This window comes from Lynx rufus, unplaced genomic scaffold (genome assembly GCF_022079265.1).
Source record: "Lynx rufus isolate CCGP_SWC_20201006 ecotype Redwood Valley unplaced genomic scaffold, mLynRuf1.p SCAF_8, whole genome shotgun sequence".
NCBI lineage: Eukaryota > Metazoa > Chordata > Mammalia > Carnivora > Felidae > Lynx > Lynx rufus.
The window spans coordinates 122,021,969-122,036,841 of NW_025814896.1; the positions used below are offsets into that span (position 1 = coordinate 122,021,969).

Genomic DNA, 14,873 nt, shown 5'->3' on the forward strand with positions numbered 1-14,873 from the left:
GCTTAGAGTTTTTTTGATTGAAACTAATTCTTTTCTAATATAGGCATTGAAAATTGTAAGTTTTCTTTTAAACACTGTTTAGCTGCATCCCACATTTTTTGATCTCTTGTATATTCACTGTCATATACTTCAAAATAATTTCTAATGTCATTTTTTCTGACACAATGATTAGTAGTGTGTTTACAAATTGTAGGTTTTTTCTTGATTATCTTATTATTTCTTTCTAATTTAAGTTTATTGTGATAAATTTTTTTTACTGAATTTTTTGGGTCTAATTATTCTTATTTGTTGATTTATTTATTTTTGAGAGAGAGAGAGAGAGAGAGAGAGCGCGAGCGCATGAGGGGCAGAGAGAGGGAGAGAGAGAGAATCCCAAGCAGGCTCTGTGCTATCAGTACAGAGCTTCACACAGGGCTTGAACCCACAAATCATGAGATTGTGACCTGAGCTGAAATCAAGAGTCAGATGCTTCACCAACTGAGCCACTCAGTTGCCCAACTTTTCATTTTTAAATCTGTTTTCATCTATGTTCAGTGTAGACTTCTCATGCTTTTTGTTCAGGACATTTCTTCTATTAATTTACTATAAACTTTTCTGTGTCTTTATATTTACAGTGTTTTTCAAGTAGATAATGTGTAGTTGGGTGTTTTTGTAATCTGACACTCTCTTGATTTATTTTGATGATATAGTCTGTAAATGTTTCTGTAATTACCTGTTCGGATTGGAGGACAACCTTGTTTTCTATTTGTGTCAGTTGTTTTCCTTTTCTATTTCTCCTTTCTTGCCTTAAATTTTTTTTTTTAATGTTTATTTATATTTGAGAGAGACAGCGAGCGAGTGGGGCAGAGGCAGAGAGATGGAGACACAGAATCCGAAGCAGGCTTCAGGCTCTGAGCTATCAGCACAGAGCCCGATGTGGGTTTTGAACCCACGAACCGTGAGATTATGACTTGAACTGAAGTCTGATGCTTAACTGATTGAGCCACCCAGGCACTTCTCCTTTCTTGCCTTTTTAAAAAGAATTTTTGAATATATTTTAGAATCTCCTTTTTATTTTCCTGTTGATTTTCAGTTTTTTTATTATAATTTTTAAGTTTATTTTGAGAGAGACAGAGTGTGAGCAGGGGAGGGGCAGAGAGGGACGGAGAGAGAGAATCCCAAGCAGGCTCCACACCATCAGCACAGAGCCCTATGCAGGGTCCGAACTCACGAAACCATGAGATCATGACCTGAGCTGAAACCAAGAGTCAGATGCTTAACTGACTGAGCCACCCAGGTGCCTCCACTGTTGATTTTTTAAAAGCTGTTTTATTGAGATATAATTGACATACAGAATGTTTATGCAGTGTAAAGAGTACATTTGACATATTTTAACATATGTATATACCTATGAAACTGTAACTATAATCCAGGTAATGAATATGCTCACTTCCCCAAAACAGGATTTTTTTTTTTTTTCCTTCAACGTTTATTTATTTTTTAGGACAGAGAGAGACAGAGCGTGAACGGGGGAGGGGCAGAGAGAGAGGGAGACACAGAATCGGAAACAGGCTCCAGGCTCTGAGCCATCAGCCCAGAGCCCGACGCGGGGCTCGAACTCACGGACCGTGAGATCGTGACCTGGCTGAAGTCAGACGCTTAACCGACTGCGCCACCCAGGCGCCCCAAAACAGGCTTTTTACATTTCATATAACTATTCAAAAAATTTTTTTTGTTTAACGTTTATTTATCTTTGAGAGACAGAGCATGAGTGGGGAAGGGGCAGAGAGAGAAGGAGACACAGAATCTGAAGCAGCCTCCAGGCTCTGAGCTGTCAGCACAGAGCCTGATGCGGGGCTTGAACCCATGAACTGTGGGATCATGACCAGGCCGAAGTTGGATGCTTACCGACTGAGCCACCCAGGCACCCCCATATGACTATTGATAAAGTTAAATTTATCATCTTGATGATTGTTAGCTATTTGTCCATCTGTTCTTTTTTTTTTATTTTTATATTTTTAATTTTTTTTTTTTAACGTCTATTTATTTTTGAGACAGAGAGGGACAGAGCATGAACGGGGGAGGGTCAGAGAGAGGGAGACACAGAATCTGAAACAGGCTCCAGGCTCTGAGCTGTCAGCATAGAGCCCGACGTGGGGCTCGAACTCATGGACCCCGAGATCATGACCTGAGCCGAAGTCGGATGCTTAACCGACCGAGCCACCCAGGCGCCCCTGTCCATCTGTTCTTTGTTCTGTTTTTTCCTTTTTGTTCTTTCTTCCTTCAATTAATTGAATATTTTTTTTTAACGTTTATTTATTTTGAGAGAGTACATGTGCTCGTGAGTGGCGGAGGGGCAGAGATTGAGGGGAGAGAGAATCCCAGGCATGCTCTGTGCTGTCAGCTCAGAGCCAGAGGCTCAATCCCACGAACCGTGAGATCAAGACCCGAGCCAAAATCAAGTATCGGGTGCTTAACCGACTGAGCCACCAAGGCACCCCTGAATATTTTTTTTATGCTTCCATTTTACTTCTTTTGTTAGCTTGTTACATTTTATTATTTTCATGGTGACTTTAAGGTTTACAGTATATGTCTTTACTTTGTCATCATCTACCTTCAAGTGACAACATGCCATTTCACATATGGTAGAAGACCTTAAAATATTATGCTTGCATTTCTGCTTTCCTGTGCTATTGCTGTCATACTTTTTTTTCCACTACACATCCTTTTGAAGAGATTTAAATAATAATCCTAATAACCACCATCATCCTTAAAGATTCATTGATGTAGTTACCTTCCTGATGTTCCTTGTTTTGTAGCTATCTCTGTTTCCATGTGTTATAATTCTTTCTGCCTACATTTAAAAAAATTTTTTTTAACGTTTATCTATTTTTGAGAGAGAGAGAGACAGAGCATGAATGGGGGAGGGTCAGAGAGAAGGAGATACAGAATCTGAAACAGGCTCCAGGCTCTGAGCTGTCAGCACAGAGCCCAACGTGGGGCTCGAACTCACGGACCACGAGATCATGACCTGAGCTGAAGTCGGCCACTTAACCGACTGAGCCACCCAGGCAGTTTTTTAAAAAATTTTTACATGTTAATTGATTTTTGAGAGAGAGCATGAGTGGGGGGTGGGGGGGGGCAGAGAGAGAGGGTGACACAAAATCTCAGAAGCAGGCACCAGGCTGTCAACACAGAGCCCGGTGTGGGGCTTGAACTGAACTCACAAGCCATGAGGTCATGACCTGAGATGAAGTTGGACGCCTAACCAACTGAGCCACCCAGGTGCCCCTGCCTCTGTTTCTTACAGAGTAGGTCTGCAGGACATAAATTGTTTCACCTTTTCCATGTCTGAAAAAGTTAACTTTTTTTAAGAAAGCAGTTCTATTTAGTTTTATTTTACATATCAGTTCACTGATATATAAATATCAATATTTAGTTTATGAATAAAACTGTAACAGTTTTTTTTAAGACTTCTTTTTTAAGTAATCTCCACATCCAGGATGGGGCTTGAACTCACAACCCTGAGATCAAGAGTCGCTCACTACTGACTGAGCCAGCCAGGTGCCCCGTAACAGTTTTATATATTTTATATATAATATATATATATATAATATATTATATATATATATTATATATATGTGTGTGTATATATATATATTACATTTTTTACATATATATTACATTTTTTATATATTTCATTTCAAGTATAAAATGCAGTGATTTTTTAAAGCAGCTTTTTAAGTTCATTTATTTTGAGAGAGGGAGAGAGCACGAGAAGGGGAGGGGCAGAGAGAGAGGGGCGGGAGAATCCTAAGCAGGCCCCCTGCTCAGCATGGAGTGTTATGTGGGGCTCGATCCCATGACCACAAGATCATGACCTGAGCTGAAATCAAGAGTCAGTTGGATGCTTAACTGAGCCTCTCAGGCACCCCTAAAATGCATCATTTAAAATGATTTTAAAAGTAACTATACCAAGTGGTACAACATTAGAATAAAGCAATTTTAGAACATTTTTCTTCCCTCTGTAAGATCCACCATGTCCATTTGTAGTAAATCCTTGTTTTCCCCTCCAGCCAACCAGTAATCTAATCTCTGTCTCTATAAAATTGCCTCTTGTGAACATTTCATGTGAATGGGATCACACAGTATGTGGTCTCTTATGTCTAGTTTCTTTCAGTGAGTATGATGGTTTAGTGGAGCATCCATGGTTTGCCATATGTTGCTGTTTTTTTCCTTTTTTTTTGCTGAGTAGTACCCATTGCATGGATAAGGCACACATTGGATATGTATTTAGATGTTTCCAATTTGGGCTGTTATGAATAATGCTGCTGTGAACATTCATATGTAAGTCTTTGTGTTCACATATATTTTCATCTCTTTTGGGTAGACACCTAGGAGTGGAATTGCTGGGCTGTGTATCTTTTTCCTCTAACTGCTTTTAATGGTTGTTTTCTGCTTTATTGCTTGTTTTGTGCAGTTTGTTTAATGATATTCCTTGGTAGCGTTTTCTCCATTTATTTTTTTTTCTTGTTCCTGAATTGAGCTCCTGACATATGTGAGCTTCTAGTTTTCATCAAAGTTTTAATGTTTTTGGCCATTATTTCTTAAAATATTTATCTGTCTTCCTTGTTTTTGTCTTTCCTGTCCTTGTGGTCCTCCAGTTATAAGTTGCTTGATCTTGTCTCACAGTTCACTGATGATAAGTTAATTTTGACTTTTTAAAAAAAAATTTATTTTTTAACTAATCACCACGCCCAACATGGGGCTCCATCTCAACAATCCTGAGATCAAGAGTCGCATGCTTTACCTACTGAGCTGGCCAAGCACCCCTAAGTTTGCTTTAAACTATCTCTTCAGTGTTTCATTTTGGGAAGTTGCTTTGCTCTTTTAGTCAGCTAATTTTTTAAAGTGTTTAATCTGTTCTTTGTCTGGTTCATTATATTTTTCATCTTACATATTTTTATTTTGATCTCTACAGGTTCTGTGTGGGTCTGTTTTGTATCTTCTGTAGAAAAATATAAGAAACTTTTCAACATTTGGAATATCTTTATAATGACTACTTTAATGTCCTTATCTGTCAATTCTAACATCTTAGTTTGGGGTTGATTTTATTTGATTAATTTTTATTATACACTGTATTTTCTGGCAATTTTATTGGATGCCAGACATAAATTTTGCCTTGTTGAGTCCTAGGTAGGATATTATAAATAAATATTCTTGAGTTTTTTGAGGGGACACCGTTAACTTACTTGAAAACAGTTTGATTCTTTTGAATCGTGCTTTTAAGAGTTGTTACGTGGATCTGGAGCAGTCTTCAGTGTAGCTAACTGTTCCCCACTAATGAAGGAGGGTCCTTGTGTGTATTACACACAATCACCTGTGAATCATGAGGTTTACCAATCTGGCTTCTGGGAACTGGCAATACTCCTGGTTCTTTGTGAGTATAAAATACTGTTACTTCTAGTCGGGAAAAATACTGTTTTTTCCCGAAGCTGTGAGTGATTTCTTCACATGCGTGCAATATTTAGCTGAAGTCTGGAGAGGCCCTGTGGCTATTTCTTAAGTTTTCTTTCTGTGCAGTGGTTTCTTCTCTGGTACTCTTTTTGGTGAACTCTAAGTCCTCTTGGGGTCCTTGGAATCTCAGCTTTGTCTCTTCTACTTACTGAGTCAGTCAGCTGATTCCCACCAGGATTCTATGTCCCCTACATTACAGCCTAGAAGTAGAAAGCCATTAATTGGATCATTCTTCCTGTGCTTTATAATATGTGGTTTTTCTCTTGCTGCTTTGAATATTTGCTCTATAGCTTTGGTTTTTAACAGCTTAGTGGTGATATGCCTCTCAGTATGGGCTTTGTGTTTACTCTTATTTGTGGTTATCATGTGTCTGCTAATTTGTCTTTTTTTCAATCTTTTTGTCTCTTCATCTTGTGTAATTTTTATTCATCTGTCTTCAGTCAGTCATTACTTTTTCCTTTGTCATGTCCATTTTGCTGTTTCGTCCAGCCAACACATTTTTTTTCCAGAAATTATTTTTCAATTGTAGAACTTACATTTAATTATTTTTCATTATTTATATTTTTCTAGTATGATTTTCACGCATTTAAACATATTTTGTTTTACTTCATCGAGGTTAGTGATCGTTGCTTTAAAATCCTTTTGTGTTAGCTTCTTCAACATCTGGTTTCATCTCACTGTTAGGCCTGCTTGATTTTCTTTTCTCATTGGTTCTTCATTTGTTGGGCAATTTGGATTGCATCCTGGATATTATTAATGTTAGTTTATGAAGGCTTTGGATTTTATTATTTTCCTTTTATGCGTAATATTTCCTTTGTTTTATAGATGATTTTCTGTTTTAGGCTTGAACTACAGAGCTGGCAGCTTTGGCCTCCTTTCAAATGTTTTGTCTGTGGCTGGTTTCTTTGCCCTCTGCCTTTGTTTGTTAGGGATCATTTAGAGATGTGGGCAAATAGAGTTTGGAGATGTCTTCACCTGCTCTTGCTCTTGTGGGATCTCCCACACTCTTTTCTGAACTCTCAGGTTGGAAAGCTAAGGGGTTTCCCTACATCATCTTCCTCACCTGCCTCACTATACTTAGCCCTGTGCTGAAAGCCAGAGAGGGGGGGAGCTTGCTCTCTGTATGTTCTCCTTTTCTCCAAGTGACCATGAACTTCCAACAGAGCCTTTGTATCTCTGTTTACTCACCAGTTCCTTCAAGTATATGTTTATGTATTACTATGTACAGGTTTTATAGTTATTTTCTGAAGTAGAGTAAGGGATCATCTGGCAAAGTCTTCATCCATCAAACTTGGAAGGGGAACCTTTGAGATCCAAGTATGCAGGTTTTAAGTTCTATAGTAATTACTAATAGAAACATAATTTCTAAACTGCTAGTAAGGGGGAATAGAATAACAAAAATATCAATCCAGATGGAATGAAGAAGGGGAGGGGAATCCTAGAACTAGTGTGAGAAACAGCACAACATGTAATTGTAGGTTTAAACCCAATTATATAAAAAATGACATGAAATGTAAAGGGACTGAATGTTCTTTATATTATTAAAAATTTTTTTAAAAATGTTTATTTATTTTTGAGAGAGAGACAGAGTGTGGGGAAGGGGCAGAGAGAAGAGGAAGACACAGAATCTGAAGCAGGCTCTAGGCTCTGAGCTGTCAGTGCAGAGCCCGATGCAGGACTTGAACCCATGAACTGTGAGATCGTGACCTGAGCTGAAGTCGGACGCTTAACTGACTGAGCTGCCCAGGTGCCCTAAATGTTCGTTATAAAAGACAAATTTGTCAGACTGGGGAAGACCAAAATTTGATGACATTTTGTTTATAAGAGACATATCTATGTGTAAAAAAAGATATAGAAAGATTCCAAGTAAAATTGTGGGGAAAGGCATGCAAAACCTCAGTTATGAATATTCATAGCAGTGTTATTCATAATAGCCAAAACATGGAAATAACCCGTATGTCCATCAACTGCTGGATGGATATATAAAATGTGTTATATCCATACAATGGAATATTATTCCACTTTGAAGAGGAATGGGTGTACCCTGTACAGGTAGATGTAACATGAATGAACCTCAAACACTTAATGCTAAGTGAAGTAATTCATACATAAGAGGTTACATGTTATATGGTTTTATTCATTTATAAAATGTCCATAATAGTCATTTAGTAACAATTTAGAATTTGTAATTCCCTAATGACTGTGTTTCCAAATTGTGTAAAACAAAAATTGACAGATCTGCAGAGTCCAATTGACAGTCATTGTGAGAGATATGTGCCTCTGAGTAGTTAAAAGACCAAATGAGAAAAAAAAATATGCCAATGCCCTATAGATTATTTGAACAACCTTATTTTATGATCTAGTGGGTATACTTACCTGAGACAAATATAGAATGAACACTGTTTTCAAACATACACAGGATTTATAAAATTGATCATATATTGTGTCTTAAATCATAACTAATTTTCAAAGTTTAGTGATATACAGAATATAAGAAACAAATAACGAAAAGATATAAGAGAATTTTGTTTGCTGTTAAGAGCTGTTACTCTAATTCAGTGTTACTAGTAAACAAAAAATAGCAAACAATATGAACTTGAAACAAAGACGTATAGATATCAACAAATCAAAAGTTGCTTCTTTGTAAAAACTAATAAAATTAACAAACCTCTGGCATGATTGGTCAGGACAAAAAGGAGACCTTGGTACGCAATATTAGGAATGCAAAATGTAATGTGTCAGATTCTTTAAGCATTAAAGGTTAAGAGGATAAAGGCATGAACTTAAGAGGTAAATGTGTAAAACTTTTAGGAACAAACCTATGGGAAAATCTTCATGACCTGTATATGAATGAATGTTCATAGCTGTTTTGATAATAGTCCCAAATTAGGAACAATCCACATGGCCATCAACATGTGACTCAGTAAACAAATTTTGGCACATCCATATAATGGAATATTGCTTAGCCATAAAAAGGAAGAAACTATTAGTAAACCAACAGTGTGGTGAATCTCAAAATAATTATGCTCAGTGAAAGAATCCGGAAAAAAAAGAGTATTTAGTGTGCGATCCCATACATATAAAATTTTAGAGAATGCAAGCTAATCTGTAAGTAAGAACACAGATCAGTTGTTGCCTGGGTATTGGATAGAGGTCAAGGAAGGGCTGTAGGGATGGATTACAAAGGGACATGAGGAAGAGCATGATGGGTAGATTACTTATTTTGAGAGTGATGGTAGTTTCACAAGTGTGTATTTACTTCAAAACTTACCCAATTCTATACTTTAAGTATGTTCAGTGTATTGTATGTCAAATATATCTTCAAAAGACTTAATTAAAAAGAAAAACTTATGTAGAATAGTATGAGAAAGTTAATTGGAGCCCAGTTTCACTTGTGAACATGGATATAAAACTCCTAAAGAAAATAGTAACATGTGACTTCTAGGAAGCTTTAAGAAGGATAATAATACATCATGACCAAATTGATTGTATTTAACATGTACAAGGTTTGTTTAACATGAGAGAAATCAATTAAGGTAAATTAATCACATTATCATATTAGTGAAAAATCATATGGTCATCTCAATAGATGTGTAAGAAATGGATGAAATTTAATATTTATTTTTGATAAGATCATTCATCTTAGAGAATGAAGAATATAAGGTATATATAAGAACCTATGACAAACATACTTAATGTTGAAAGATGAAAACTTTTAATATGAGGTATTATAAGCATGGCTGCAGTGAACAATTCTGATCACCAGTGTACACAGATCCCAGTTAGTGTAGTCTGGCAAGAAAAAACAATACAAAGGTGTGTGTATTGAAGAGGAGTAAACAATACTGTTGTCATTGTAGGTGATATAATTATGCATGTGGAAATTCCAAAGCTGTCTCTAGATAACTTATTTTTTAAAAAAATTTTTAAACTTTTATTCATTTTTGAGAGACAGAGAGAGACAGCATGAGTGGGGGAGGGGCAGAGAGAGAGGGAGACGCAGAATCCGAAGCAGGCTCCAGGTTCTGAGCTGTTAGCACAGAGCCCAACGTGGGACTTGAAGTCACGGACCATGAGATCATGATCCAAGCTGAAGTCAGACGCCTAACTGACTGAGCCACCCAGGCACCCCTAGATAACTTCTTAAGTATAGTAATGAGCATCTTGCAATGTTAAACCAATCATTATAGAGAATTTTGTTTTTCTGCGTACCAGTTTTCTGCATAAAAATGCAAAATTACTATTTATAAACTCACTTAGAATAGAAGATACCGGGAATAAATTAAGTTCCATGTATAGTTTTGGGGGGAAGAATAAAACTTGGTTCAGAAACATTAAAGGAAAATAAAATAAATGGAGAGAAATACCATTACATAAGTTGGAAGACTGGATATTTAAAAGTTGTTTGTTCTTCCATATTTATCAATAGATTCAGTATAATCCTGTTCAGAATCAACTTTTTTGGGGCGGAACTTGACAAAATGATTCTGGAATTTGTATGGAAATAAAAAGGACTAAGAATAGTGAAGACTTTTGTGGAAGAACAAGGTGGGAGTATTTGCTCTACTGGTTATTAAGGCCTCTTAGGATTAAGATGATTTGATGTTGGTAGAAGTCTTGATAAATAGACTGATGGAAAAGAGCCAGAGCCATATATAAATCTACACATATATAGATGCTTGATTTATAATAAAAGAGACAGTGCAATACTATTGGGAAAGGATGACCTTTTCAATAAATAATGTTGGGAGAATTGGGTATCTGGTGAAAAAATTGGATCCTTCTTCATACCATACAAAACAATTCCAGTTCATTTTATTTAGATCCATATTTAAATTACACAAATGCTTTTAGAAGATAATGTAGGAGAAGGGTTAGGGCAGGCAGGGAGGCCTCAAATATAGTATAATGTAGTTTGGACTTTATTTTGAATGTAATAGGGGTTACTAGAGGATTTTGATCCAAGGGCTGGTCATTTAATTTTTTTTTTTTTAAAAAAGACAACTGTTGGTAGAATCTAAGCTAAGTTATAATTCTGTTTCTGGCCATGTTTAAGACTTTGTCTTCTGAAAATCCTTGTAGAAAACACTTAAAAATGTTGATAAATCTTAAACACTTGACATGCCTATCTGTGATTGGAATGTGCTAAGGAAAAATTTGAGGTAATAAATATGAACTTAGGCTTCAGGATGCTTATTGCACTCTTTATATCTGAAGTGAAACACTTAGGTCATTAATTTTCTCTTATTTAATTAGAAAAGAACAAGCACAGGGTGCCTGGGTAGGTCTTATTGTCAAGACTGGATAATGGGTGGAGACCAGGGATGCTGTTAAACATTGCATAATGCACAGGGCAGTCTTTCAGAATAAAGAATTATCCAGTCTAGGGGCGCCTGGGTGGCTCAGTAGGTTAAGTGTCTGACTTCAGCTCAGGTCATAATCTCAGGGTTTGTGAGTTCGAGTCCCACATCGGGCTCTGTGCTGACAGCTCAGAGCCTTGAGCCTGCTTCGGAGTCTGTGTCTCCCTCCCTTTCTGCCCCTCTCCTGTTCAGGCTCTGTCTCTCTCTGAAAAATAAATAAACATTAAAAAAAGAAAAAAAAGAAAAGAACAAGCACAAATCCTCTATATGCATGTACACTGGATCTCTAGCATTTTGGTTCCATTTATAGTTTTGAGAAACATTTAGAACAGTTTATTTGGGGGTGAGAATGATTTCTTTAACATGTTGAGCATATTGGAGAAGTTATTTCTGGCAGGTATTAGCAGTAACAGTAAAGGATATAAATGAGAACAGTTGGGAAACACTAGGAAGACCTTTGTTACTAGAACTGATTTTTGTTATAATTAGACATGTAACAAATTTATTCAGAAATGTTTAAGTCATAGTTTCAAAAACTACTCTAAAATATGCACAAGATTATTTTGAGTTGAACTTAGTTAAAATAGTTGCCATTGTAAAGAAATTGTCTGAAAGGATAATAGTAATGCACATATAATTCTTTCTTTTTAATGTTAATTCATTTATTTTTGAGGGAGAGAGAGCACAAGCAAGGGAGGGGTGAGAGAGAGAGTGAGAGAGAGAGAGAGAGAGAGAGAGGGAGAGGGAGAGAAAGAGAGAGAGACACACACACACAGAATCCGAGCTGTTTGCTCTGAGCTGTCAGCACAGAGCCCAACCCGAGGCTCGAACCCATAAACTGCAAGATCATGACCTGAGCAGAAGTCAGACACTTAACTGACTGAGCCACCCAGGCACCCCTAATGCACATGTAATTCTATAGGAACTCTAAACATCATGTAAATTGTCAGATATAACCCCTCCCCCCAGATTGCTATATATTAAAACAGACTTTTAGATTTTTTTTTGAGATTTTTATATTTATTTTTATTAACTAATTTTTAGTAATCTCTATACCCATTGTAGGGCTCAAACTCATGACCCGTAAGATGAAGAGTCACATCCTCTACTAACTGAGCCAACCAGGCACCCCTGTATTTCTTTTTAAAAACAGCTTTATTGAGATACTGTTCATATATCATACAGTCCAGTCACTTAAACCACGTTCAGTAGCTTTCAGTATATTTCTAGAGTTGTGTAACTGTCACCGTAACTAATTTTAGAACATTTTCATCTTCCCAGAAAGAAAGAAACCTTTTAATCTTTACCCATAACTCTCCAATCTCCTCTTCATCCCCCACTAAACCCTAGGCAACCACTAATATACTTTGTATTTCTGTAGATTTGCCTATTGGATATTTCATATAAATGGAATCATACAATATGGGGACTTTTGTGACTGGCTGTTTTCAGTTAACTCAGTGTTGTCAAGGTTCATCTGTATCATAGCATCTATCAGTACTTCATTTGTTTTTATTGACAAATTCTATTTTATTGTATTGATACACCACATTTATTTATCTGTTGATGGGCGTTTGAGTTATTTCTGCCTCTTAGTTATTATGAATACTGCTGTGAACATTTTTGTACAAGTTTTTTTTAGACATTGCTGGATCATATGATCACTCTATGTTTAATAGTTGAGGGAACTGTCAGACTTTTCAAAGGAGGCACACCATTTTACATTTCCATCAAGCACTGTGTGAATGTTCCAATTTCTCCCCATCCTTGCCAACATTTACTATTACCTGTCTTTTTTATTATAATCATGCTGGGGGGTTCAAAGTGGTACCTCATTTGGTTTTGATTTGCGTGTCCCTAATGATGGGCCCTTTGTGTATCTTCTGTGGAGAAATGTCTATTTAAATCTTTTGACTTAAACAACAGTTTTTTTTTTTTTTTTTAAATTTTTTTTTTTTTTTCTTTTTTCAACGTTTTTATTTATTTTTGGGACAGAGAGAGGCAGAGCATGAACGGGGGAGGGGCAGAGGGAGAGGGAGACACAGAATCGGAAACAGGCTCCAGGCTCCGAGCCATCAGCCCAGAGCCTGACGCGGGGCTCGAACTCCCGGACCGCGAGATCGTGACCTGGCTGAAGTCGGACGCTTAACCGACTGCGCCACCCAGGCGCCCCAAACAACAGTTTTTTTAAAGTTTATTTATTTTGAGAGAGAGAGAGAGAGAGAGAGAGATTGAGAGCACAAGTGGGGGAAGGTCAGAGAGAAGCAGAGACAGAAATGAGAGCAGGCTCTGCAACATCAGTGCAGAGCCTGATGCGGAACCTGAACTCACGAACTGTGAGATCATGACCTGAGCCGAGATCAAGAGTCAGATGCTTAACTGACTGCCACGCAGGCACCCCTCTTTTAACTATTTTTAAGTTGGGTTAATTTTCTTTTTATTGTTGAGTTGTAATTGTTCTTTGTATATTCTGGACCTTAGACCCTTATCAAGTATATAATTTGCAAAAATTTTCTCCCATTCTTTAGGTTGCCTTTTCAGTTTTCTTGATAGTGCCCTTTGAAGCAGAAAAATTATTAATTCTGATGGAATCCTTATCTCTTTTATTGTTCTTTGTTTGCTTTATGTGTCTATTAATGAATTGTTTGAATACTTTTAAAAATAATTTCTGTACATTATTTTGCGTTAAGATTTATTCATGCTATAATTTTATTAGCATTTAAGACTGATAAAGTGTAGTATAAGCAGCAGTTTTTACAGTTTTTTTCTTTCCTTTTTTTAATTTATCATTTTGTCTGAAACTTTTGTTACAGCTCTATAGTATCAACCCTCCTTGCTCTTATGGATGGATTAGATAACAGGGGTGAAATTGTTGTTATTGGTGCTACAAACAGACTTGATTCTATAGATCCTGCTCTCAGGAGACCGGGTCGTTTTGACCGAGAATTCCTTTTCAACCTGCCTGATCAAAAGGTAAGTTTTTGTTTTCAGTGTGTTAAGATTTATTTGTGATCCATTTATCAACCATGTATGTACTGTGAGAGTGATATTTTATGAATTTTCATTTCTAAAATTTTGTGCTTATGAAATATCTTAGGTTAATTCTCAGAAAAAGCTTGTGATTATTAAATAATTTAGTCTATTTCTATTAATAATTATTCAGGAAAACTCTTGATTGGGTTACTAAAATGCTTACTTTAGTTCACCAGATTGTAGTAATTATCTTGGATGGCAGGTTATATGTCTCCACTTAGCCAAAATAGCTTTGTTCCCATAAAAATAATGTTTTTAGAATATTAGTGAGCTTATAAATAAGAACCCAATGTGCAAATTTTCATAGAAATGACCATAACATCATATTTTAATTTAGAGCAGCAAAAATTATTCATTACAGTGTATTTTTTTAAAAAAGAATGTATAATTACACAATGTATAGTCATTGTGTAAAATGTTAATATATTATACAAGTTTTTCCCCTAATTCTGCTTGATATTTTTATTATTCTTGGTTTGGACCAGTTTATTCATTGACTTGTCTTTTCACGAGGATCTCAAGTTTGAGAGGGAGAGATATATGTAGAGAAGATACTATATTTAACAATATTTTCTATGTAATTTAACATTTTAAGCATAATTAAAACATTTATAACATATCCATACAAATATAACCTAAGGAAAGAAGATGCTATTTATGAATATATAATATACACACATGCACATTTGTAATTGTTGCATAGCTTTGATTTAGATCTCCATGTAAAATGCCTGGTTTACACACATAGATGTGAAATGCTGTGATTAGTAGGACAGTGTAGAAGATTATGGGGAAATGAAGGCAATGTTGCTGTTGTGTAGGACAGTTAATACTTCAGTTTGAAATCAGTCTACACATCCACATTTGTAGTTGTCTCAGTTTTGGACTATCTAACTTAGAGGCTTTACTTTGGTACTGAATTTACCTGACTTTGTCAGGATAGGAAACATAGAATATACAGCATTTTCATTACCCAAGTGCAGC

The 14,873-nt window shown here is 36.2% G+C and overlaps 1 protein-coding gene across 3 annotated transcripts in view; it reads left to right on the forward strand.

The window, feature by feature from the left end:
• Positions 1-14,873, forward strand: part of ATAD2B (ATPase family AAA domain containing 2B) — a 191,093-nt gene that overhangs the window by 71,960 nt on the left and 104,260 nt on the right. For all 3 annotated transcript variants that reach the window (XM_047069264.1, XM_047069262.1, XM_047069263.1), the window contains exon 14: positions 13,670-13,829. In XM_047069264.1, coding sequence (XP_046925220.1) covers positions 13,670-13,829 — 160 coding nt within the window. The remainder of the gene's footprint in view (positions 1-13,669; positions 13,830-14,873) is intronic.